At 42.0% G+C, this 27745-nt stretch overlaps 1 protein-coding gene across 2 annotated transcripts in view; it reads right to left on the reverse strand.

Moving 5' to 3' along the window:
- The window catches only part of NCAPG2 (non-SMC condensin II complex subunit G2), an 83924-nt gene that overhangs the window by 17093 nt on the left and 39086 nt on the right, over positions 1 to 27745 (reverse strand). For both annotated transcript variants that reach the window (XM_053553553.1, XM_053553552.1), the window contains 9 exons: positions 17196 to 17418; positions 16540 to 16649; positions 13879 to 14052; positions 11248 to 11318; positions 2813 to 2966; positions 2520 to 2693; positions 1637 to 1753; positions 1413 to 1553; positions 904 to 1003 (listed from right to left, as the gene is read on the reverse strand). In XM_053553553.1, the coding sequence (XP_053409528.1) occupies positions 904 to 1003; positions 1413 to 1553; positions 1637 to 1753; positions 2520 to 2693; positions 2813 to 2966; positions 11248 to 11318; positions 13879 to 14052; positions 16540 to 16649; positions 17196 to 17418 (1264 nt within the window). The remainder of the gene's footprint in view (positions 1 to 903; positions 1004 to 1412; positions 1554 to 1636; positions 1754 to 2519; positions 2694 to 2812; positions 2967 to 11247; positions 11319 to 13878; positions 14053 to 16539; positions 16650 to 17195; positions 17419 to 27745) is intronic.

A 27745-nucleotide genomic window follows, 5' to 3' on the forward strand; every position in this document is an offset into this window, starting at 1 on the left:
AGCATGAGGAGAAGAGAGGAAATGCTGCGGGGTCCCTAACAGAAGACACCTCTGGCAAAAGGCTACAGGCAAATTAACTAAAAACCGAACTACAGACTTACTGAATCCAATTTTCAAAACTTAATGTTGAATTTACTAGATGTTATCATTTTCTAACCAATATCTAGGCTTAAGGAAATGTGAACATCAAGAGTTGAAGCTTCTAGACTTCTACGGTGAGATTCCAACGCAGCAGTGCGACACTGAGTAAAAACCACACAGAGACAAGTCCGCACCCCACCCACCTACACCATAGGGGCAGTGGGGCAAAAGCCTTGCTGTCAGGGGTGGGGGTCAGGAGACCAGGGTGGGCCCCAGGTCAGGAGCACTTGTCTTTGCCAGAGACTGAGCAAGTGATCATGTGCTCACTGCCCACCCAGGTGGCTTGGGGGCTGCCCTCCTGCTCCCTCAGAAGTCTGATCCAGGGTTGGGTGGGGAGCACGCCTGGCACCATGTCATCAGCTGTCAGGGTCACTCCATGTCGCCCTTTCCCAGGAGAAGGGAGGGACTTGTGTTGCTCCTTCCCTGGGGGGCTACCCTGTGTTGATCCTTCCCTGTGGCCTCAGGGGACATCAACAACTCCCGACCTCCAGCAGGGGTGTGTGGCCAGCCAGGGCCCGCCCATGGGGAGATCTGCCAGCAAGGAGTACAGCAAGGAGAGGCAGAACCCAAAGGCCCCACGAGAAATGCTGGGTGCTACAACCGGCCACGTCAGCCAATAATCCCTTCCTGACACATACTTTGAGTGTATCAAATACCTGTTTCTTAGAAGTTGAGGGCCTAGCACAGCACTGCGTGGAAAGGGGGAGAGGCTCTGGGTGTTCGCGGCTCTGAAACCTCTTTTAGGAAATGAGGCACCTGTACCTGTCTGCATGATCCCCAGACTCTGCCGCAAGATCTGTCCCTGGAACTGACGGCTGCCAAGGCCGACCATAACCACATCTTTGCACACGGTCAGGTAGGTCTGGAAGACACAGGTGTGACTCACCAACAAACGCCTTAAGAAAGGGCACAAATCTGCCTGACAGATCCTTTCATACCTGATGTACTAGTTACCTCACAAAAAGATATTTACAAAGATGTTTCACAAAGGAATTTCCACAGAGATATATTAATTTTCATTTGAGTTGCCATAAGAAATCTAGTAACAGATTTTATGTAATTCCAAAAACATAACTAAACACCTATTACATGCAATGTATAAAATTATGCAGTTCATGCTTTGTAAGAAAATAGTCTATTTAAATGCCACTACAAGTATTTACCAGAGTAACGCTGATGTCTAAAATTCCCACCTTACAGTAGAAAATGAAATCCTGAAATAATAGGACAAGCTTGTAAAGAGAAGCTCTCTGTGTCTGAAGCCTTCTCACCTGAACAATTTGCTGATACACAACTCTGTGAAGCTTCAGATACTCTTCTTCTTGATCTTGAATAAAAGACAAAACTTTGCTTTCTAACCACAAGCCAGTCTCTTCCAAAATGGACAAATAAACTTTTCCTTCTGAGCAGAACTGTCCAACAAGGAAAAGATAAATCAGTAGTGAAGAGGCTTTGCGGCTGCGCCGCGTACCCACGGGGACAGAAGCAGGCGCACCTTGTGCTGCAGATGGATGCTCAGCCGACAGTGGAGACAGAAAGCTCGCAGGGCCGCTGCCTCGCTGAAGCGTTGCACTTTCCCACCTGGCATCTGCAGAAGCGACTCCAGATCTGCCTGTAACAGAGAAACCCATAAGTCACCAGGACACCCAGGTGGCCAGCACACTCGGAAGCACCAACCCACAGGTGAACCAGAAAGACACCAGCTCTGGCAGAGGCCAATCTCTGCTGACCACACCTGGATGTGAGCCCCTGGGTGGATGCCAGGTAAACATACCCACGTCCACTCAAGAGTACCATCCATAGTCCCTGCCCAGATCTGGGCACTACCCTGTCCACCTCCTATGCCTGCAACCTCTGTGCCCCTCCCAACTCATGCTTGGCACTGCTCAAATGAAGCTTTGCCTCAGAGACAACCAGACACAAGAGCAGCAGGGACTAGAGGCTGTCAGGAGCCCTGGATGTGATGGCATAAGCAGGTCCAGGGATGGGGACATGACACAACTGAGTGCACAGGGAGATCGCATGACAACACTCTCCAAACCTTCCTGGAAAGCACTGTCAAGGACATCAAAGGGAGAGGGTGGTTTACGTGGATGGCAGGAGCAGAGCACAGAGACGTGTGTGTAAAGCAGAGAACACAGCTGTCCACCTGAGCCCAGGGCCCCAACGGTCTTAGCCAGAGCCCCAGATTCTGTCTTCATGGAAAAGAGAAAAGTTGGGAAAATAGGCTTCAGGCCCCTGAAAAGGGTGGATGAGATAACTCTCTGTTCCTTTCTGGCCCAAACAACTGCACAGTACCAGGGACACAGGGAGTCTGCATCTTGCTTCACTGTTCCTGCTATCGCACAACATCACTCGACTTCCAGGGTAAAAGTTACCTTTGATGCCCCAAGTGTTTTCAAAAGGTTGTTAAGTTTCTTCTGGGGAGCAGAGAGCAGAATTTCTCGATTCTTTGGATGGGTCAGCAAATATTCTATGTAAACCAAGGCTAATTCAGGTTTTACTGGGCGTGTATCATGGATTCGCACTTTACGTTTAGAAGCTGCACTGCTCTGAAAGAAAGGAGAGGGATAAACTGATAACTAAAACATACATCCTGGAAAAGCCTATGACTTCTAATACACAGCTCTTCTCATTCACCATGTTTTAAAGAAACACGACAGGAACATACCTTGGTCTGGGGGTACTCCCCCAACAGCCAGTTGTCCACGAGCTCCAGAACATGCCCCACCTGCCCCCAGGCACACAGGCAGTCCAGCAAAGTGCAGCAGCTCTTATCTACCGTGCCTTCCTCCTGGCTTCTCAGGGTGGGAATCACACTGCAGCTGAAAGGTCAGAAATAATCACATCGATCTCATATTTAAACAATTCGCCCACTTGCCAAAAGGTAAGACCAACCGCAAAACACTCTCCAAGGAGGAGTCAGAATGCCATTTCCCACAATCACTGCTCAGCTGAGCCCCACAGTGAAAACAAACCAGCTTTGGGCCATGCCAACCCCACAAACCCCCACACCCTTCTATTTCTTCTTCTTCTTTTTAAATTTACTTTTCCTGTTTTATTTTTTTTTTTTGGGGGGGGGGGGGACAGACTCTCACTATGCCGTGGCGTCACAGCTCACAGCAACCTCAAACTCTTGGGCTTAAGCAATTCCCTTGCCTCAGTCTCCTGAGTAGCTGGGACTACAGGTGCCCACCACAACACCTGGCTATTTTTTCTTCTTTCTTTTTTTTTTTTTTATTGTTGGGGATTCATTGAGGGCACAATAAGCCAGGTTACACTGATTGCAATTGTTAGGTAAAGTCCCTCTTGCAATCATGTCTTGCCCCCATAAAGTGTGACACACACCAAGGCCCCACCCCCTCCCTCCGTCCCTCTTTCTGCTTCCCCCCTCCATAACCTTAATTGTCATTAATTGTCCTCATATCAAACTTGAGTACATAGGATTCATGCTTCTCCATTCTTGTGATGCTTTACTAAGAATAATGTCTTCCACTTCCATCCAGGTTAACACGAAGGATGTAAAGTCTCCATTTTTTTTAATGGCTGAATAGTATTCCATGGTATACATATACCACAGCTTGTTAATCCATTCCTGGGTTGGTGGGCATTTAGGCTGTTTCCACATTTTGGCGATTGTAAATTGAGCTGCAATAAACAGTCTAGTACAAGTGTCCTTATGATAAAAGGATTTTTTTCCTTCTGGGTAGATGCCCAGTAATGGGATTGCAGGATCAAATGGGAGGTCTAGCTTGAGTGCTTTGAGGTTTCTCCATACTTCCTTCCAGAAAGGTTGTACTAGTTTGAAGTCCCACCAGCAGTGTAAAAGTGTTCCCTTCTCTCCACATCCACACCAGCATCTGCAGTTTTGAGATTTTGAGATGTGGGCCATTCTCACTGGGGTTAGATGATATCTCAGGGTTGTTTTGATTTGCATTTCTCTAATATAAAGAGATGATGAACATTTTTTCATGTGTTTGTTAGCCATTCGTCTGTCATCTTTAGAGAAAGTTCTATTCATGTCTCTTCCCATTGATAGATGGGATTGTTGGCTTTTTTCATGTGGATTAATTTGAGTTCTCTATAGATCCTAGTTATCAAGCTTTTGTCTGATTGAAAATATGCAAATATCCTTTCCCATTCTGCAGGTTGTCTCTTTGCTTTGGTTATTGTCTCCTTAGCTGTACAGAAGCTTTTCAGTTTAATGAAGTCCCATTTGTTTATTTTTGTTGTTGTTGCAATTGCCATGGCAGTCTTCTTCATGAAGTCTTTCCCAAGGCCAATATCTTCCAGTGTTTTTCCTATGCTTTCTTGGAGGATTTTGATTGTTTCATGCCTTAAGTTTAAGTCCTTTATCCATCTTGAATCAATTTTTGTGAGTGGGGAAAGGTGTGGGTCCAGTTTCAGTCTTTTACATGTAGACATCCAGTTCTCCCAACACCATTTATTGAATAGGGAGTCTTTCCCCCAGGGTATGTTCTTGTTTGGTTTATCGAAGATTAGGTGGTTGTAGGATGTTAGTTTCATTTCTTGGTTTTCAATTCGATTCCAAGTGTCTATGTCTCTGTTTTTGTGCCAGTACCATGCTGTCTTGATCACTATGGCTTTATAGTACAGACTAAAATCTGTACTGCTGCTGCCCCCAGCTTTATTTTTGTTACAAAGAACTGCCTTAGCTATACGGGGTTTTTTCCAGTTCCATACAAAACGCAGAATCATTTTTTCCAAATCTTGAAAGTACGATGTTGGTATTTTGATAGGAATGGCATTGAATAGGTAGATTGCTTTGGGAAGTATAGACATTTTAACAATGTTGATTCTTCCCATCTATGAGCATGTTATGTTCTTCCATTTGTTAATATCCTCTGCTATTTCCTTTCTGAGGATTTCATAGTTTTCTTTATAGAGGTCCTTCACCTCCTTCATGAGGTAAATTCCTAGGTATTTCACAACTATGGTGAAGGGAGTTGTGTCCTTAATTAGCTTCTCATCTTGACTGTTATTGGTGTACACAAAGGCTACTGACTTGTGGACATTGATTTTATATCCTGAAACATTACTGTATTTTTTGATGACTTCTAGGAGTCTTGTGGTTGAGTCTTTGGGGTTCTCTAAGTATAAGATCATGTCGTCAGCAAAGAGGGAGAGTTTGACCTCCTCTGCTCCCATTTGGATTCTCTTTATTTCCTTGTCTTGCCTAATTGTATTGGCTAGAACTTCCAGCACTACGTTGAATAGTAAAGGTGACAGAGGACAACCTTCTCTGGTTCCAGTTCTAAGAGGAAAAGCTTTGAGTTTTACTCCAAAATATTGGCTGTGGGTTTGTCATAGATAGCTTCAATCAGTTTTAGAAATGTGCAACCTATGCCTATACTCTTCAATGTTCTAATTAGAAAAGGATGCTGGATTTTATCAAATGCTTTTTCTGCGTCTATTGACAGGATCATATGATCTTTATTTTTGGCTCTGTTAATATGGTGGATAACGTTTATGGACTTGCGTATGATAAACCAGCCTTGCATCCTTGGGATGAAGCCTACTTGATCATGATGAATGACTTTTTTGATGATAAGCTGTAATCTATTGGCTAGGATTTTGTTGAGGATTTTTGCATCTATATTCATGAGTGAGATTGGTCTGAAATTCTCCTTTTTGTTTGGGTCTTTTCCTGGTTTTGGTATCAGGGTGATGTTTGCCTCATAGAATGTGTTGGAGAAGATTTCTCTTCCTCAATTTTTTGGAATAATTTCTGCAGTACAGGAATAAGCTCTTCCTTGAAGGTTTGATAGAATACTGGAGTGAAGCCATCTGGACCAGGGCATTTTTTGGTTGGAAGATTTTTTACTGTTTCTTTGATCTCAGTGCTTGAAATTGGTCTGTTCAGGAGCTCTATTTCTTCCTGGCTGAGTCTAGGGAGAGGGTGTGATTCCAAATATTGATCCATTTCTTTCACATTGTCAAATTTCTGGGCATAGAGTATCTGGTAGTATTCAGAGATGGTCTCTTGTATCTCTGTGGGATCAGTTGTTATTTCCCCTTTATCATTTCTGATTGAGGTTACTAGAGATTTTACTTTTCTATTCCTCGTTAGTCTGGCCAATGGTTTATCTATTTTATTTATTTTTTCAAAAAACCAACTCCTTGTTTCATTAATTTTCTGAATGATTCTTTTGTTTTCAATTTCATTGATCTCTGATTTGATTTTGGATATTTCTTTTCTTCTACTGAGTTTAGGCTTAGATTGTTCTTCTTTTTCCAATTCCATTAGATCTCTTGTGAGATTGTTGATGTGCTCTCTTTCTGTTTTTCGAATGTAGGCATCTAAAGCGATGAATTTTCCTCTCAAAACTGCTTTTGCAGTATCCCACAGGTTTTGGTAACTTGTGTCTTCATTGTTGTTATGCTCAAGGAAGTTAATGATTTCCTGTTTAACCTCTTCCTGCACCCATCTGTTATTCAACAGAAGATTGTTTAATTTCCATGTCTTTGGGTGGGGTCGAGCATTTTTGTTAGAGTTGAGTTCCACCTTTAGTGCCTTATGGTCTGAGAAGATACAAGGTAAAATTTCAATTCTTTTGATTCTGTTGATATTTGTTTTGTGTCCCAGGATATGATCAATTTTGGAGAATGTTCCATGGGGTGATGAGAAGAATGTATATTCTTTATCTTTCGGGTGGAGTGTTCTATATGCGTCTGTCAAGCACAGTTGTTCTAGGGTCTCATTTAAATCTCTTATATCTTTGTTTAATTTCTGTTTAGAGGATCTGTCCAGCTCTGTAAGAGGAGTGTTAAAGTCCCCTGTTATGATGGTATTATCAGATATCATATTGCTCAGACTGAGTAAGGTCTGTTTCAAGAATCTGGGAGCATTTAAATTGGGTGCATAGATATTTAGAATTGAAATGTCTTCTTGTATTTTTCCTTTGACCAATATAAAGTGAACATCTTTATCTTTTTTGACTTTAGTTGCTTTAAATCCACATTTATCTGAAAATAAGATTGCGACTCCTCTTTTCTTCTGAATTCCATTTGCCTGAAAAATTGTCTTCCAACCCTTGACTCGCTTTAATTTGCCTTTTGAAGCCAGGTGTGTTTCTTGCAGACAGCAAATATATGGCTTGTGTTTTTTTGATCCAGTCAGCAAATCTATGTCTCTTCAGTGGGGAATTCAAGCCATTAACATTTATTGAGATAATTGATAAGTGTGGTTGTATTCTATTCGTCTTATTTGGTGAGAGTCCATTGCTTAGTTTTATCTTTTGCATCAGTGTGGAGGTTAGGTTCTGTCCTTTGATTTCTGAGTTCTTACTTTGATGCTGATCCATTGTGGTGGTCAGTGTGCAGAACAGGTTGAAGTATTTCCTGTAGAGCTGGTCTTATTGTGGCGAATTTCCTCAATGTTTGTATGTCCGTAAATGATTTGATTTCTCCGTCAATTTTGAAGCTTAGCTTAGCAGGGTACAGAATTCTGGGCTGGAAATTGTTCTGTTTAAGGAGATTAAAGGTAGATGACCATTGTCTTCTTGCTTGGAAAGTTTCATTAGAGAAGTCTGCGGTCACTCTGATGGATTTGCCCCTGTAGGTCAACTGGCGCTTACTCCTGGCAGCTTGCAGAATCTTTTCTTTGGTCTTGACTTTGGACAGGTTCATCACAATGTGTCTTGGAGAAGCTCGGTTAGAGTTGAGGTGACCTGGGGTCCGATATCCCTCTGAAAGCAGTGTGTCAGAATCTTTGGTGATATTTGGGAAATTTTCTTTTATAATATTCTCTAGTATGGCTTCCATTCCTCTGGGGCATTCTTCTTCCCCTTCTGGGATTCCTATAACTCGTATGTTGGAATGCTTCATAAAGTCCCATAATTCTGGCAGTGAACGTTCTGCTTTCTCTCTCTTCTTTTCTGCCTCTTGTACTATCTGAGTTATCTCAAGAACTTTGTCTTCTACCTCTGAAATTCCTTCTTCTGCATGGTCTAACCTGTTGCTGATACTTTCCATTGCATCTTTAAGTTCCCTAATTGACTGTTTCAGTTCCTTCAGCTCTGCTATATCCTTTTTATATTCTTCATATCGTTCATCTCTTATTTGATTCTGTTTTTGGATTTCCTTTTGGTTATTTTCCACTTTATTAGCAGTTTCTTTCATTGTTTCCATCATTTCTTTCATTGTTTTCAACATGTGTATTCTAAATTCCCTTTCTGTCATTCCTAACATTTCTTCATAGGTGGAATCATCTGCAGTAGCTACCTCATGGTCCCTTGGCGGGGTTGTTCTGGACTGGTTCTTCATGTTGCCTGGAGTTTTCTGCTGATTCTTCCTTATCAGTGGTTTCTTTTATCTGTTTCCTTGTCCTAATTTTCCTTTCACTTCCTTTTGCTCTTTAAGTTCTTGTGCCTGTGGACTAAGGGTTACAGGACCAGAGGGGTGAGAAGGTTGAAGAGCAAAAAAGGGATGAAAGAAAGGAGGACCGAGTGATAAGAAAAAAAAAAAAGAAAAATAGAGAAAGGAGAGGGGGTGGGTAAAAGGAATATTGACAAAAAGAAGAGAGGCACAGAAAGAGGGAGACAGAACAATATAGGTGTACAGTAGGGTACTTGGACACAACCTTTAAAAAAACCCACCTTCTGGGGGTGCCCAGTTGGGTGGTTCCCTTGAGGTCAGCAGCTCTTTGCTAACCTGATCAGACACAGTACCCCATCTCCACCAAGTAGAGAGGAAAGACAAAAATGCTATAAATCAAACCAAAACAAGCAAACAGAAAACTTTACGGGATAAAATTGGGTGAAAAACCAAATAACAGCAGTAGAAACACTAGCAAAAATGATGTTCTAATTATTGAAAAAGACAGCAATGGGAAATTATAATTAAACTAGAAAAATTGAGAAAGAAAAAGGATCTGTATGGAAAAGGTTGAACTTATAAAACAAAACAACATCAACAACATCAAAGTAAACAAACAAAAAAAAAAACAACCAAACCAAAAAAAAAAAAAAAAAAAAACACAACCAAAAACAAAGCAGTATGTATATGTTATTGAATATTGTCTGGGCAACACGTGGTCTTCTGGGGTATGAGATGTTAATCACAGTTCTGATACGACTGGAGGGTGCTGATTTCTCAAACCCCAGCAGGTAGACACCCTAAATCTCTCTTCAGCCCACTTAAAAGGCACTTTGAACTTGTTCACTTGCTGAGCAGAAGCTTTCCCAGGAAAGTGCTTGTTGCTGGAATCACTGGTGAAGTGGCTATCCACTTACCCAGTGTGCCAAAACTGGTCTCACTCTGCCCCTGAGGGTTAGGGCTGCAAGGCAGCTCAGACCCCACCCTTAGGCTACTTGGTCGCTGGGTTACCAGCTCCCACCCAATTCTAGCTCTGCGACCCTGAGGGCAGAGCTTGCTGGGGCAGATCGCTCACAATGGCTCCCTGTGACCCACCGCCAAACACCATTAGCTCCGTCTGGCTCAGCGGCTCAGACTGGGGCCCTAGACAACCGCCAAAGTTCTCCGCACTCCCGCTCAGGCTCTCCCCAAGGCAGTTCAACTGAGTGCCAAGTCCAAAGACACCAAAACAGTTCACAGGTAAGGCCTTTCTGGTTTGCAGTCTCGCTGCTACTGAACTTACAGTTGCAGGCGGGTTTAGACGGATTGAACACACGCGACCACTTGCCGGTTTTCCACTGTTTTAGTCCTCCTCTTGGGGTCCAGAAGTCTCTCACTGACTCCCTGTATCCTCAGAGGGGTGATGATAGGCAGATCCCACCAGCCAGAGATGCCTGGAGTCCTATCTCCGCAGACTCACGGTGCCCAGATGCAAGAAAGCTGTTACTCAGCTGCCATCTTGCTCCGCCTCCCTGGCTATTTTTTTTTGTTGTCGCAGTTGTCATTATTTAGCTGGCCCGGGACGGTTTCAATCCCGCCATCCTCAGTGTATGTGGCTGGTGCTGTAACCCCTGTACTATGGGCACCGAGCCCACACCCTTCTATTTCTGAGATAGCTGTCAGATTTTAGAACTAGATTTCCTAATCTTGGGGGAAAATTCTTATCCAGCATCATAAGCATTCATGTTTTTCATAAATATGCATAGAAATAAATTTTACTGAGATAATAACCAACACTCTAGAGCTACGCTGTCCTATAAAAGTATTACAGCCACAAAAGCAAGCCATATATACAATTTCAAGTTTTCTAGTACTCACATTTTTAGAGAAACAGGTAAAATGAATTTTAATGACATACCTAACCTAATCTATCCAAAATATTTTAACACGTCGTCAGAATTTTACATGCTTCTTTTCACACCAAGGTTCCAACTCTGGGTGTATTCAGTATTCACAGCACATCACATTTTCACACCAGGTGTTAAGAACAATCCCACAGACCTTAGAGTGAAGTAGCAGTTTCAGTGCCACATCCTCCTTTCCCTACCATGTGGAGGGGAGGACAGAATGCAGCAGCAAGGAGCTAAGGACTGCACACAGCATCCACTGACTACACATAGCAGCTAAGGATGTGGCTTTACTGCTGTGTTAAGAAACAGCAAATAAGGGTGGCGCCTGTGGCTCAGTTGGTAAGGCGCCGGCCCCATATACCGAGGGTGGCGCGTTCAAACCCGGCCCAGGCTGAACTGCAACCGAAAAATAGCTGGGCATTGTGGCGGGCACTTATAGTCCCAGCTACTCGGGAGGCTGAGGCAAGAGAATCGCTTAAGCCCAGGAGTTAGAGGTTGCTGTGAGTTGTGTGATGCCATGGCACTCTACCAAGGGCCATAAAGTGAGACTCTGTCTCTACAAAAAAAAAAAAAAAGAAAGAAACAGCAAATAGGCTTGGTGCCTGTGGCTCAAGCGGCTAAGGTGCCAGCCACATACACCTGAGCTGGTGGGTTCGAATCCAGCCTGGGCCTGCCAAACAAGGATGGCTGCAACCAAAAAATAGCCAGACATTGTGGCAGGCGCCTGTGGTCCCAGCTACTTGGGAGGTGGAGACAGTAGAATGGCTTGAGCCCAGGAGATGGAGGTTGCTGTGAGCTATGACGTCACAGGACTCTACCCAGGGTGACAGCTTGAGGCTTTGTCTCAAAAAAAGAAAGAAAGAAAGAAAGAAACAAATACCTGAACGAAGGGACAGCTGACGCAGGCATGAAGGACATTAGTATGAATAGAGGTATCCTACAGCGATCATCCTATGAACATAAAAAGGAAAACTAATGAAGCAAATTTACAGGTTAGGAAACATATAAAGCCTCCTCACATAACTTCATAATGACTTATTTTCAAAGCTGCTCGGTAAGAACTACAGTAAGCCTTTCAATGTTCAAAGGGAAAACTTGAGCCTTATGTTCCAGAGCAGAGAAAAGCTCTTGACAAGGGTCACCAGGTTTGACACAACGTTCTTCAACTTCCCAAGTATTTCTTAAGCACCTGCTGTATACTACATACCAATCTAGATCCTGGGAATACATCAGTAACCAGAATAGATGAAATTTCACGCTGTCATGGAAATGATTTCATTGAAAAACTAATTATACACTTGGTATACTGAACATAAAACTTAAGAGAAAAAACAATTCAGAGGAAATTTTATGAAACGAGCCAGAATATCTTTAGAAAACATATCTATTCTAGTATAATGGGGAAGGCACAGGCGTGGAGCCACCAAACCATCTATACCCATTAGATCCTGCCACCTGGCGGGGGCCCCACACAGAGGGAGGGGCTGCACTCACTTTTCCTTTGCAGACTGGACAGAGGTGCTGGAAAAAGTGAGTGGGTGGTACCACACTAAACCCTAACACAGGGCCGCACACTGGCTAAGTACTCAATACATTGTAGCCACAGTATTATTATTACCACAGAGTACAATAAAGAGTGGTTCAGCCTCCATCAAGAATGCTCAGTAAGAAATATTCTTGGCTGGACACAGTGGCACAGGCCTGCAATCCCAGTGCTTTGAGAGTCCAAGGCAAGAGGCTCACCTGAAGCCAGGAGTTCAAGAACAGCCTGGGCAACATAGCCAGACCCCATCTCTACAAAAAATAAAAAAATTAGCCAGTGTGGTGCCATGCATCTGTAGTCCCAGCCACTTGGAAGGCTGAGGCAGGAGGACCCCTTGAGCCCAGCAGTGCAAGGTTGCTGTGAGCTATGATGATGCCACTGCACTCTAGCCTGATTAAACAGCCAGGCCCTGTTTCTTTACAAAAGAAAAAAAAAAAAAAGTCTTGTCTGGGAGAATGAGCAAATAGTAGATTGTAAAGGAGACAGAAATAACTGTTTTCCAAAAAATATACATTACACAGAAATAGGTCCCAAATCAAAATATATCTGTAATTAATTTCTATTCAGTTACTGCAAACTGGCCCTGACCCTCAACTCCTAATAAAGGAAGAAAATATTTCCTTTACTCAATGTCAACAAGTCAACTGAGATTCACAGCCAGCTACATGGTGGGGGAGCCCCACATCACCCTACATGTGGAGGACACGATGTACTCTGAGCTCCCAGCAGCTACAATGCCTCTACCCTGAAACCTTCTAAGTAACCAAACTGTGTCCCCAACTCAAGCCCCCAGGACCACACTGCCCATTTGCCAACCCTCCTTGTGTCCTATGCGGGCTTCTGCACTTCCTCTGAGATTCTGGAATAATGCTAGTTTCTCAGTCCAAAGTACTTATTTGAGTTTTTTAATTTACTGGTAAATTCTGCAACTAAGATGCTTTACCTTCACAGACAGGTCATGCTTTTCATCTCAGATCCATGACCAAGAAATAAGCCCAAAGTCGTACCAGTGGGCAGAAGGGAGCTGAGAGGGGCATCGCGGACAGGGTGGTCGGTCCCATGGCCTCTGTATTTATCATTTACCATGCTTTCTTCACTGTTGGGAATAAACTTACAGTTTTACCTGTTAAGTTTTTTTTTTAATCTGCTTTTCAAATACGAACTTCCTTCAGAAGAAAACAGGTCGAAGCATGAGAAGGCCCCCTTTGCCTGCATGGAAATCGGCACAGTGGGACTAGGGGTGTCTAGGACACAACCGCCCAAGAGGGAAGCACAACCTTAAGGACCTAGCGCTAGAGACCATGGACAGAACACTCAGGAGAACCACGAACACAAGTCTACAGATGACAGCAAGTGTGTGAGGTGAAGTGTGCGCTGATTACCTGGTCGAGTCAACCCACAAAACATAAATCTCAAGACATCATTATTTTTTTATTTTATTTTTTTTGCAGTTTTTGGCCGGGGCTGGGTTTGAATCCGCCACCTCCGGCATATGGGGCCAGCGCCCTACTCCTTTGAGCCACAGGAGCCACCCTAAGACAACATTTTGAACACAATAAATATATAGTTTTTATCAATTAAAAATAAACCATAAACACGGCTCTGTTTGCCTGAGAACACAGACACAATTTGCTTTCTTCAGGGACACACCTGTTCACAGAGGCCCCTCAGATGCCCCCGTAACACTGCCCAGAACTGGGCATTGCCCTGCACCTTCATGTTGACAAAATCCTTTGTCACACTTCCACAAATCAAGCTGGATTCTGAAGTGTCACCACCAACCGTTAAGGACAAAGGAATCGAGAGCTCACCCCGGACGTTTCTCTGGGTGCTGAAGGCATAAAACGGGGACAGGTGGTGTCCACCCTGTCCACTCCACAGGTGAGGAGACAGACCCCAGAACCCTTGCTAAACTCAGAACAAACCCATTGAGACATGTCTTGTCTGCAAGAGTGATCCCAGACTTACCGTAAAGACTCTGAGGTACTCTGGGAGAACAGAGGCAAACTTGTTAATCGTGTAGACTCTTGCCTCCTTGTTGTTCTCCATGCTCTTGTGAATGCTCTTCCAGAGAATCACGATGATTTCCAGCAAGCCTGCCATGGACGCAACATCATTTACAGACAGAGTTTTGTCTAGAACCTAAGATATAAATAATTTTGCTGTGGAACAATTTAATCCTATTTAACAATTATTAAAAGATAACAGCACTATTTTTAAAAGAACACTCAGAATTAAGAGACAAAAAGCATAAATGTGAAGAATATTAAGTTAATTTACTTGTCACAATGTAACTTTATCCGTACTTCAGAATCTCTACTAGAATCTCTACCGGAGAAGTAAATTTATTTTTAAAAGTTCACCCTATTCACAGGGTTAAAAGATTAGGACAGGCGGGGCTTGGTGGCTTACACCTATAATCCTAGCACTCTGGGAGACCAAGGCAGGTGGACTACTTGAGCTCACGAGTTCAAGACCAGCCTGAGCAAGAGCAAGAACCTGTCTCTACTAAAAATAGAAAAACTGAGGCAAGAGGATCGCTTGGGCCCAAGAGTTGGAGGTCACTGTGAGCTACGATGCCACAGCACTCTATCCAGTGTGACAGCTTGAGACTGTCTCAATTAATCAATCAATAAAAAGATTAGGACAAAAGCACCTGTGGTTTGCTTTAAAGAAATACACCTCCTGGGCGGTGCCTGTGGCTCAGTGAGTAGGGCGCCAGCCCCATATGCCGAGGGTGGCGGGTTCAAACCCAGCCCCGGCCAAACTGCAACAAAAAAATAGCCGGGCGTTGTGGCGGGCGCCTGTGGTCCCAGCTGCTTGGGAGGCTGAGGCAGGAGAATCGCGTAAGCCCAAGAGTTAGAGGTTGCTGTGAGCCGTGTGACGCCACGGCACTCTACTGAGGGCAGTACAGTGAGACTCTGTCTCTACAAAAAAAAAAAAGAAATACACCTCCTTACATCTTCCTGAATATGTGCTGGTGGTACGTAGCAATCACCCCTACTTTGGACGCTCCCTAACCAATCCCTCATCCATTCAGAGCTGCTCCATAGCAGCCGTGTGCCAGTCACCGGGAATGGACACACACTGGCAATACCTGCTGTCAGCCCCTCTGAGGACCTGTCAGGTGACTGTCGTTTGCTGAGTAATCTACATGGGCAGCTTCCCAAAAGGAGCTGCCATGTCACAAAAAGGATGATTTCATTTCAGGCTTTGGTGTTTTTGTGCTGTCTACTCAAATGTTAACAGGAAACGATAGCAGGAGGAAAAACAAGTTTGACTGACAAGGGTACAGAAAACAACAAGTACCGTTTCTATATAAAGCCAGATACCTCAACATGCACTTAATGCTTTGAAATGAGTTATGGCCAATCACATCCAAAAACCAGAGAAACTCCTAATGGTTTAGCCATTGCTGGAAAAGCAACACAAACACCCCAACGACAAAGGTGCTCACTCTGAAGCCAGAGTGACTCCTGCTGCTCTAGGTTGAGCACAGCAGCCTCATTACTGAGTTCATGAGGAAGCCCCCTCTCCCCAAAAGAACTGCTTGAAAAATATGCTGACTCCTAAGTGATGAGGCCTAGTGTTTATTTTCGCAGAGAACACCTTTCATTTTTAGTAAACAGCAGCAAGAAAAAAAGCCTCTCTAAAAACATGTATTGGAAGCCACACAAATGTTTGCAGAATAAGATCACCTCAGTGACAAAGTGCATCTTTCCTCCAATAGTTTTCAGTTCATCCAGCTGTAATCTAGGATGAGAATACCTGTGTGACAAATGTTTTTCCTTTTGTACAGGATACAATGAACAACACACCTCTAAACCTTTGTCTTTTCTAATGGTTCAGAAATTGACCTAAAGTGTTATAAAGCCCCAGGCAAGGCTCAAACTCGCAGCCCCTGGCACTGAGCTATGGCACTTAGCTTATGATTTTCTTTTAAAGTGCAGTTTTCTAATGTGGATAGGCACTGCAAAATGATCCAGAAATGTTCCTTAGATATCTATAAGCGTTAAGTGTTCCTTGATAAGCTTAAGATGCCACTTGTAAGTAATGAGTATGTCTTAGTCTTACACACCGTTTCCTTCTGATGTAATTGGTGTCTGGTTGTTTCCAGAAGGATCTTAGGCAGTGGCTTTGAGCACACCATACCCACCGAAACACACATCACAGAAAAGTCCAGAAGCCAATCCAAGTCTGCTGCACCCAGGGTTGAGGCAAAATACACAGAGAAGTTTTTTCTCCTGTATTAAATCCCACCCAAACTCCAAAAGGCACACAGCAGTTCTTTCAAAAACCTTATTACGACCATCCAAAATTTACAGTAGAATCTCTGTAAGTCGACCACCCCAGGGACAGTCACGAACTGGTCAGCATATGGAGGTGGTCACCATAAGGAACAAGGCTGCTGCACTGACACGCATATGTGGTGTATGTCTTGTCTCTGAGAATTAGGGCAACTCAGGGAGGTGGTGAGTGTGAGGAAATATCAGCTGTGGAGGTTCCATTGTGTCTGTTTAAATAATAACACTAAAGGAATAAATGGAAAATAAAACTATCCCTAACATAAGGGGCATGGAAAGAATGGCACTATGCTCATGCTCACTGGACCCAGGCCAGTCTACTTACGCTCACGTTCTCCTTCTCGCCGCTGCAACCACCATCCTCCACCTGGGACTCTCTCATTGCCCTCTGGATGCAGGCATTTAAGCAATGGCGAATAACATGAATCAACTTTGCTAAAACATTTAAAATAATCAAGAATTAGTTTGTGTTTCTTCTATAAAATTAACTTTCTAATCGTAAAATTATAATCCTGAATAGTTGAAAGCATTATTTCAAGGACAATCATTAAAGAAATGTATAAAGCATGAAGCATATTAACATGACAAGCACCAAATACACATGTATTTCATGCCATGAGCAGTAGTTCATGCCTGTAATCCCAGCACGCTGGGAGGCCAAGAGAGGAGGATCACTTGAGACCAGGATTTCCAGACCAACCTGGGCAACACAGCGAGACTCTATCTCTGCAAAAAATATAAAAATTAGCTGGCTGTTGTGGTTGGCGCCTGTAGTCCCGGCTACTCAGGAGGCTGAGGCAGGAGGGTCACTTGAACCCCTGAGTTTGGGGCTGCAATGAACCATGATGACACACTGCACTCTAGCCTGAGGAACAGAGTGAGACTCTGTTTCAAAAAAATATTCACAAAAATTTTAAGGTAAAGTATATCACGCCTTGCAGGGAAACATAACAGAAACTGAGACACAGCAGGGCCCAGTACCTATGTTGGTGCAGGCCGTGTGCTCGTATGCATACTGATAGAACTTCCTGGCAGCTGCAGGGTTCATCTGCACCAGCGTGACGCAGCGCTCACACCAGACCTCCTCCGGCTGGTTCACAGGCAGGAAGGAATTAAATATGAGGCTCACCAGGCGCCGAGACACAGGTCGGGAATCAGTCTCCAGACGAACCAAAATATGCTCCATGGGGCATATCTTCCAAAACTGTACGCAAAGCACATGCAGAAGGAAGTGACCTATTGTTCCTATAATTTTTTATTAAATCATAACTGTGTACATTAATGCATTTATAGGGTACAATGTGTTGATTTTATATACAATTTGTAATGCTTACATCAAACTGATTAACATAAACTTTACCTCACTTACTTATTTGTTGTGTTAAGACATTTATGCTATACTTTTTTTTTTGCAGTTTTTGGCGAGGGCTGGGTTTGAACCCGCCACCTCCGGCATATGGGGCCAATGCCCTACCCCTTTGAGCCACAGGTGCCCCCAATGCTATACTCTTAATAGTTTTGACATATACCCTTGCATTGTGCACATTAGGCGAGGTCCCACCAAAGACCTTCCTTCCTCCCAACCTCCCCACTCCCATCCCCTCTCCCTTCTCTTCCCTACTTTCTGGACTATAATTGTGTTTTATCATTCCCATGAAAGTATAGATGATTATACATTGGTTTCACACTAGTATTGAGTACACTGGATACCTTTTCTTCCATTCTTGAGATACTTTACTAAGAAGAATATGTCCCAGCTCCATCCAAATAAACACAGTAGTAAAGTCTCCATCTTTTTACAGCTGCATCATATTCCATGGTATACATATACCACAATTTGTTAATCCATTCATGGGTCGGTGGGCACTTGGGCTGCTTCCATGACTTGGCAATTATGAATTGGGCTGCAGTAAACATCCTGGTGCAAATGTGTTTGTTGTAAAATGATTTTTGATTATCTAGGTATATACCTTGTAGAGGAACTGCAGGATCGAACCATAGGTCTACTTTTAGTTCCTTGAGTATTCTCCAAACTTCTTTCCAAAAAGGCCATATTACCTTGCATTCCCACCAGCAGTGTAGAAGAGTTCCCTTCTCTTCACATCCATGCCAACATCTGTAGTTTTGGGATTTTATGATGTGGGATAATCTTACTGGAGTTAGCTATCTCAAAGTGGTTTTGATTTGCATTTCTCTGATGATTAAAGATATTGAGCATTACTTCACATGTTTGTAGGCCATGCAGCTGTCTTCTTTGGAGAAGTTTCTGTTCAAGTCTCTTGCCCACAAAGAAATGGGGTATTTGTTTTCTTACTGATTAGTTTGAATTCTCTGTGTATTCTAGTTACCAGACCTTTGTCAGAAACATAACCTGCAAATCTTCTACCATTCTGAAGGCTGTCTGCTTTACTTACATTGCTCTTGGCTGTGCAGAAAATTTTCAGTTTGATCAAAATCCAGTAATATATTTTGGGGTGTTGCTTCAATTGCTGGGGGGGTGGTCCTCATAAAATATTTTCCCAGGCCAATTTCTTCAAGCATTATCCCTGCACTCTCTTCTAGTATTTTTATAGTTTGTTGTCTAAATTTAAATCTTTTATCCAGTGAGAATCAATTTTTGTTAGTGGTTAAAGGTTCGGGGGCGGGGGGTGTATGTCCAGTTTCAGTCTTCTACAGGTCACCCAGTGAGTTCACCCAGCACCATTTGTTAAATAGGGGGTCTTTCCCCCAATTAATGCTTTTGATAGGCTTATCAAAGGTCAAATGACAAAAAGTGGCTAGGTCCATCTCTTGGTTCTCAATTCTGTTCCATGTATCTACCTCTCTATTTTTGTGGCAGTACCATGCTGTTTTGATCACTATAGATTTATAATATAGCCTGAAGTCTGGTAACATGATACCTCTTGATTTGCTTTTATTTCTGACTAATGTCATGGTTATTTGAGGTTTTTTCCTGATTCCATATAAAACTAGGTTTTTTTTGTTTATTTTGTTTTTGAGACAGAGTGTCAAAGAAGGTTTTCATATTTCTGAGAATAGAGCTTTTTATAATAATCATTGAGGATTTTTTTGAATTTCTGAGGTATCTGTTGTTATTTCTCCTTTATCATTTCTAATTGAAGATATTAGGGATTTTACTTTTCTATTCCTGGTTAGGTTAGCCAAAGGTCTATCAATTTTGTTAAATAGAGTTGACTGTTTAACAAAACTGATAAAAAAGCTATTCGCTATATGTACTGATTTATAAAAGTCGATAAAAAAGCTACTGATTATAAGTATTGATTTTTACCCCATCACAGCAACCTCAAACTCTTGGGCTTAAGTGATTCTCTTGCCTCAGCCTCCTGAGTAGCTGGGACTACAGGTGCCTGCCACAACATCCAGCTATTTTTTGTTGTTGCAGTTGCCATTGTTGTTCAGCAGGCCCCAGCTGGGTTCAAACCCGCCAGCCCTGGTGTATGTGGCTGGTGCCCTACCCACTGAACTACGGCCCCAAGCCAAAATACTATTGTTTTAAGATCTTTGAAGTATGACAATGGTGCTTTAATAGGGATCACATTAAATCTGTATATTGCTTTGGGTAATATGGACATTTTAACAATGTTGCTTCTTCCCAGCCATGAGCATGGTATGTTTTTCCATTTGTTAACATCTTTAGCTATTTCTTTTTTCAGAGTTTCATAATTCTTTTATAGAATCTTTCACACCCTTTATTAGGTAAATTCCCAAATATTTCATCTTCTTTTGCACTATAATAAAAGGAATAGAGTCTCTGACTATATTTTCAGCTTGCCTATTGTTGGTATATATAAAAGCTACTGATTATAAGTATTGATTCTGTATCCTGAGATGCTGCTGTATTCCTTGATTGCTTCTAAGAGTTTTATAGTTGAGTCACTGGGATTTTCCAGGTATAGGATCATATCATCTGCAAAGAGTAAGAGTCTGATCTCCTCTGACCCTACTGCATACCCTTGATTGCCTTCTCTTGCCTGATTGCAATGGCTAAGACTTCTATTACTTTGTTGAACAACAGTGGAGACAGTGGGCACCCTTGCCTAGTTCCTGATCTGAGTGGAAATGTTTTCAGTTTCATTCCATTCAATATGATATCGGTTGTGCGTCTGCTGTAGATGACCTCTATCAGTTTAAGAAATCACCTGTCTAAGCTTATTTTTTTAAGTGTTCTGATCATGAAAGGATGCTGGATATTATCAAAAGCTTTTTCTGCATCAATTGAGAGAATTATATGGTCTTTGTTTTTTATTTATGTGATGTATTATATTTATAGATTTATGTATGTTGAACCAGCCTTGTAACCCTGAGATAAAACTAACTTGATCATATTGTGTAATTTTTTTGATGTGTTGTTGAACTCTGTGAAGATCTTATTGAATTATTTTTACATAGATATTCATTAATGATATTGGTCTATAGTTTTCTTTCTTTTTTTTTTTTTTTTTTATTGTTGGGGATTCAATGAGGGTACAATAAGACAGGTTACACTGATTGCAATTGTTAGGTAAAGTCCCTCTTGCAATCATGTCTTGCCCCCATAAAGCGTGACACACACCAAGGCCCCACCCACCTCCCTCCTTCCCTCTTTCTGTTCCCCCCCCATAACCATAATTGTCATTAATTGTCCTCATATCAAAATTGAGTACATAGGATTCATGCTTCTCCATTCTTGTGATGCTTTACTAAGAATAATATCTTCCACGTCCATCCAGGTTAATACGAAGGATGTAAAGTCTCCATTTTTTTTAATGGCTGAATAGTATTCCATGGTATACATATACCACAGCTTGTCAATCCATTCCTGGGTTGGTGGGCATTTAGGCTGTTTCCACATTTTGGCGACTGTAAATTGAGCTGCAATAAACAGTCTAGTACAAGTGTCCTTATGATAAAAGGATTTCTTTCCTTCTGGGTAGATGCCCAGTAATGGGATTGCAGGATCAAATGGGAGGTCTAGCTTGAGTGCTTTGAGGATTCTCCATACTTCCTTCCAGAAAGGTTGTACTAGTTTGCAGTCCCACCAGCAGTGTAAAAGTGTTCCCTTCTCTCCACATCCACGCCAGCATCTGCAGTTTTGAGATTTTGTGATGTGGGCCATTCTCACTGGGGTTAGATGATATCTCAGGGTTGTTTTGATTTGCATTTCTCTAATATATAGAGATGATGAACATTTTTTCATGTGTTTGTTAGCCATTCGTCTGTCGTCTTTAGAGAAAGTTCTATTCATGTCTCTTGCCCATTGATATAAGGGATTGTTGGCTTTTTTCATGTGGATTAATTTGAGTTCTCTATAGATCCTAGTTATCAAGCTTTTGTCTGATTGAAAATATGCAAATATCCTTTCCCATTGTGTAGGTTGTCTCTTTGCTTTGGTTATTGTCTCCTTAGCTGTACAGAAGCTTTTCAGTTTAATGAAGTCCCATTTGTTTATTTTTGTTGTTGTTGCAATTGCCATGGCAGTCTTCTTCATGAAGTCTTTCCCCAGGCCAATATCTTCCAGTGTTTTTCCTATGCTTTCCTGGAGGGTTTTTATTGTTTCATGCCTTAAGTTTAAGTCCTTTATCCATCTTGAATCAATTTTTGTGAGTGGGGAAAGGTGTGGGTCCAGTTTCAGTCTTTTACATGTAGACATCCAGTTCTCCCAACACCATTTATTGAATAGGGAGTCTTTCCCCCAGGGTATGTTCTTGTTTGGTTTATCAAAGATTAGGTGGTTGTAAGATGTTAGTTTCATTTCTTGGTTTTCCATTCGATTCCAAGTGTCTATGTCTCTGTTTTTGTGCCAGTACCATGCTGTCTTGAGCACTATGGCTTTGTAGTACAGACTAAAATCTGGTATGCTGATGCCCCCAGCTTTATTTTTATTACAGAGAACTGCCTTAGCTATACGGGGTTTTTTCCAGTTCCATACAAAACGCAGAATCAATTTTTCCAAATCTTGAAAGTATGATGTTGGTATTTTGATAGGAATGGCATTGAATAGGTAGATTGCTTTGGGAAGTATGGACATTTTAACAATGTTGATTCTTCCCATCCATGAGCATGTTATGTTCTTCCATTTGTTAATATCCTCTGCTATTTCCTTTCTGAGGATTTCATAGTTTTCTTTATACAGGTCCTTCACCTCCTTCGTTAGGTATATTCCTAGGTATTTGATTTTCTTTGAGACTATGGTGAAGGGAGTTGTGTCCTTAATTAGCTTCTCATCTTGACTGTTATTGGTGTACACAAAGGCTACTGACTTGTGGACATTGATTTTATATCCTGAAACATTACTGTATTTTTTGATGACTTCTAGGAGTCTTGTGGTTGAGTCTTTGGGGTTCTCTAAGTATAAGATCATGTCGTCAGCAAAGAGGGAGAGTTTGACCTCCTCTGCTCCCATTTGGATTCCCTTTATTTCCTTGTCTTGCCTAATTGTATTGGCTAGAACTTCCAGCACTATGTTGAATAGTAAAGATGATGGAGGACAACCTTGTCTGGTTCCAGTTTAAGAGGAAAAGCTTTCAGTTTTACTCCATTCAGTAAAATATTGGCTGTGGGTTTGTCACAGATAGCTTCAATCAGTTTTAGAAATGTGCCACCTATGCCTATACTCTTCAGAGTTCTAATTAGAAAAGGATGCTGGATTTTATCAAATGCTTTTTCTGCATCTATTGAGAGGATCATGTGATCTTTATTTTTGCCTCTGTTAATATGGTTGATAACGTTTATAGACTTGCGTATGTTAAACCAGCCTTGCATCCCTGGGATGAAGCCTACTTGATCATGATGAATGACTTTTTTGATGATAATCTGTAATCTATTGGCTAGGATTTTGTTGAGAATTTTTGCGTCTATGTTCATGAGTGAGATTGGTCTGAAATTCTCCTTTTTGTTTGGGTCTTTTCCTGGTTTTGGTATCAGGGTGATGTTTGCTTCATAGAATATGTTGGGGAAGATTCCTTCTTCCTCAATTTTTTGGAATAATTTCTGCAGTACAGGAATAAGCTCTTCCTTGAAGGTTTGATAGAATTCTGGAGTGAAGCCATCTGGACCAGGGCATTTTTTGGTTGGAAGCTTTTTTATTGTTTCTTTGATCTCAGTGCTTGAAATTGGTCTGTTCAGGAGCTCTATTTCTTCCTGGCTGAGTCTAGGGAGAGGGTGTGATTCCAAATATTGATCCATTTCTTTCACATTGTCAAATTTCTGGGCATAGAGTTTCTGGTAGTATTCAGAGATGATCTCTTGTATCTCTGTGGGATCAGTTGTTATTTCCCCTTTATCATTTCTGATTGAGGTTACTAGAGATTTTACTTTTCTATTCCTTGTTAGTCTGGCCAATGGTTTATCTATTTTATTTATTTTTTCAAAAAACCAACTCCTTGTTTCATTAATTTTCTGAATGATTCTTTTGTTTTCAATTTCATTGATCTCTGATTTGATTTTGGATATTTCTTTTCTTCTACTGAGTTTAGGCTTAGATTGTTCTTCTTTTTCCAATTCCATAAGATCTCTTGTGAGATTGCTGATGTGCTCTCTTTCAGTTTTTCGAATGTAGGCATCTAAAGCGATGAATTTTCCTCTCAAAACTGCTTTTGCAGTATCCCACAGGTTTTGGTAGCTTGTGTCTTCATTGTTGTTATGCTCAAGGAAGTTAATGATTTCCTGTTTTATTTCTTCCTGCACCCATCTGTTATTCAACAGAAGATTGTTTAATTTCCATGCCTTTGGGTGGGGTCGAGCATTTTTGTTAGAGTTGAGTTCCACCTTTAGTGCCTTATGGTCTGAGAAGATACAAGGTAAAATTTCAATTCTTTTGATTCTGTTGATATTTGTTTTGTGTCCCAGGATATGATCAATTTTGGAGAATGTTCCATGGGGTGATGAGAAGAATGTATATTCTTTATCTTTGGGGTGGAGTGTTCTATATGCGTCTGTCAAGCACAGTTGTTCTAGGGTCTCATTTAAGTCTTTTATATCCTTGTTTAATTTCTGTTTAGAGGATCTGTCCAGCTCTGTAAGAGGAGTGTTAAAGTCCCCTGTTATGATGGTATTATCAGATATCATATTGCTCAGAATGAGTAAGGTCTGCTTCAAGAATCTGGGAGCATTTAAATTGGGTGCATAAATATTTAGAATTGAAATGTCTTCTTGTTGTATTTTTCCCTTGACCAATATAAAGTGACCATCTTTGTCTTTTTTGACTTTAGTTGCTTTAAATCCACATGTGTCTGAAAATAAGATTGCAACTCCTCTTTTCTTCTGAATTCCATTTGCCTGAAAAATTGTCTTCCAACCCTTGACTCGGAGCTTTAATTTGTCTTTTGAAGCCAGGTGTGTTTCTTGCAGACAGCAAATGGATGGCTTGTGTTTTTTAATCCAGTGAACCAATCTATGTCTCTTCAGTGGGGAATTCAAGCCATTAACATTTATTGAGATAATTGACAAGTGTGGTAGTATTCTATTCATCTTATTTTGTGAGAGTCCATTGCTTAGTTTTATCTTTTGCATCAGTGTGGAGGTTAGGTTCTGTCCTTTCATTTCTGAGTTCTTACTTTGATGCTGATCCATTGTGGTGGTCAGTGTGCAGAACAGGTTGAAGTATTTCCTGTAGAGCTGGTCTTGTTGTGGCGAATTTCCTCAATGTTTGTATATCCGTAAATGATTTGATTTCTCGGTCAATTTTTAAGCTTAGCTTAGCAGGGTACAGAATTCTGGGCTGAAAATTGTTCTGTTTAAGTAGATTAAAGGTAGATGACCATTGTCTTCTTGCTTGGAAAGTTTCATTAGAGAAGTCTGCGGTCACTCTGATGGATTTGCCCCTGTAGGTCAACTGGCGCTTACTCCTGGCAGCTTGCAGAATCTTTTCTTTGGTCTTCACTTTGGACAGGTTCATCACAATGTGTCTTGGAGAAGCTCGGTTAGAGTTGAGGCGACCTGGGGTCCGATATACCTCTGAAAGCAGTGTGTCAGAATCTTTGGTGATATTTGGGAAATTTTCTTTTATAATATTCTCTAGTATGGCTTCCATTCCTCTGGGGCATTCTTCTTCCCCTTCTGGAATTCCTATAACTCGTATGTTGGAACGCTTCATAAAGTCCCATAATTCTGACAGTGAACGTTCTGCTTTCTCTCTCTTCTTTTCTGCCTCTTTTACTATCTGAGTTATCTCAAAAACTTTGTCTTCTACCTCTGAAATTCTTTCTTCTGCATGGTCTAACCTGTTGTTGATACTTTCCATTGCATCTTTAAGTTCCCTGATTGACTGTTTCATTTCCTTCAGCTCTGCTATATCCTTTTTATATTCTTCATATCGTTCATCTCTTATTTGATTCTGTTTTTGAATTTCCTTTTGGTTATTTTCCACTTTATTAACAGTTTCCTTCATTGTTTCCATCATTTCCTTCATTGTTTTCAACATGTGTATTCTAAATTCCCTTTCTGTCATTCCTAACATTTCTGTATAGGTGGAATCCTCTGCAGTAGCTACCTCATGGTCCCTTGGCGGGGTAGTTCTGGACTGGTTCTTCATGTTGCCTGGAGTTTTCTGCTGATTCTTCCTCATGGGTGATTTCTTTTATCTGTTTACTTGCCCTAATTTTCCTTTCAATTCCTCTTGCTCTTTAAGTTCTTGTGCCTGTGGACTAAGGGTAACAGGACCAGAAGGGTGAGAAGGTTTAAGAGCAAAAAAGCGATGAAAGAAATGAGGACCGAGTGATAAGAAAAGAAAAAAAAAAAATGAAAAAAAAAGAAAAATAGAGAAAGGAGAGTGGTTGGGTGAAAGGAATATTGACAAAAAGAAGAGAGGCACAGAAAGAGGAAGACAGAGCAATATAGGTGTACAGTAGGGTACTTTGATACAACCTTAAAAAAAAAAAAAAACACCTTCTGGGGGTGCCAAGTGGGGTGGTTCCCTTGAGGTCAGCCGCTCTTTGCTAACCTCATCAGACACAGTACCCCACCTCCACCAAGTAGAGAGGAAAGACAAAAATGCTATAAATCAAACCAAAACAAGGAAACAGAAAACTTTACGGGATAAAATTGGCTGGAAAAACCAAATAATAGTGGTAGAAACACTAACAAAAATGAAGTTCTGATTATTGAAATAGGCAGCAATGGGAAATTATAATTAAACTAGAAAAATTGAGAAAGAAAAAGGATCTGTATGGAAAAGGTTGAACTTAAAAAACAAAACAACAATCTAGAACGTCAAAATAAACAAAAAAAAACAACCAAACCAAAAAAAAAAACCAAAGAAACAAAAAAAAAAACACACACGCAACCAAAAACAAAGCAGTATGTATATGGAATTGAATATTGTCTGGGCAACACGTGGTCTTCTGGGGTATGAGATGTTAATCACAGTTCTGATACGACTGGAGGCTGCTAGTTTCTCGAACCCCAGCAGGTAGACACCCTAAATCTCTCTTCAGCCCACTTAAAAGGCACTTTGAACTTGTTCACTTACTGAGCAGAAGCTTTCTCAGGGAAGTGCTTGTTGCTGGAATCACTGCTGAAGTGGCTATCCACTTACCCTGTGTGTCAAAACTGGTCTCCCTCTGCCCCCGAGGGTTAGGGCTGCAAGGCGGCTCAGACCCCGCCCTTAGGCTACTTGGTCGCTGGGTTACCAGCTCCCACCCAATTCCAGCTCTGCGACCCTGAGGGCGGAGCTTGCCAGGGCAGATCGCTCACAATGTCTGCCTGTGACCCAGAGCCAAACTCTATTAGCTCCGTCTGGCTCAGCGGCTCAGACTGGGGCCCTAGACAACCGCCAAAGTTCTCCGCACTCCCGCTCAGGCTCTCCCCAAGGCAGTTCAGCTGAGTGCCAAGTCCAAAGACACCAAAACAGTTCACAGGTAAGGCCTTTCTGGTTTGCAGTCTCGCTGCTACTGAACTTACAGTTGCGGGCGGGTTTAGGCGGATTGAACACACGCGACCACTTGCCGGTTTTCCACTGTTTTAGTCCTCCTCTTGGGGTCCAGAAGTCTCTCTCTGACTCCCTGTATCCTCTCAGGGGTGATGATAGGCAGATCCCACCAGCCAGAGATGCCTGGAGTCCTATATCCCCAGACTCACGGTGCCCAGATGCAAGGAAGCTGTTACTCGGCTGCCATCTTGCTCCACCCTCTATAGTTTTCTTTCTTTGTTGGGTCCTTTCCTGGTTTGGGGATCAAGGTGATATTTGCTTCATAGAATAAAGTCGGGAAGTATTCCTTCTTATTCTACATTTTGGAAAAGGGAGACATGCGGCTGGGGGGTGGGGCGCACCTGCAGTGTCAGCTATTGGGGAGGCCAGAGCAGGAGAATCATTTGCACTCAAGAGTTTAAGGTCAACAGGGGCAACCTAGTGAGAATGACAGGGGAGGAGGAAGGATGGAATAAAGTGAAATGAAATAAAACAGAAGACACCAAAGGGTGAGAGACATCCCCTGGCCCACTGTACTTAGCCCAGGGCTTACTTGGCACTGCCCCTATTCTCCTAGGTAGACCCCATTACTAAATTAGAAACTACTACCGTCACCATTTCCTTA

Source organism: Nycticebus coucang, chromosome 11, assembly GCF_027406575.1.
Source record: "Nycticebus coucang isolate mNycCou1 chromosome 11, mNycCou1.pri, whole genome shotgun sequence".
NCBI classification, from domain to species: domain Eukaryota; kingdom Metazoa; phylum Chordata; class Mammalia; order Primates; family Lorisidae; genus Nycticebus; species Nycticebus coucang.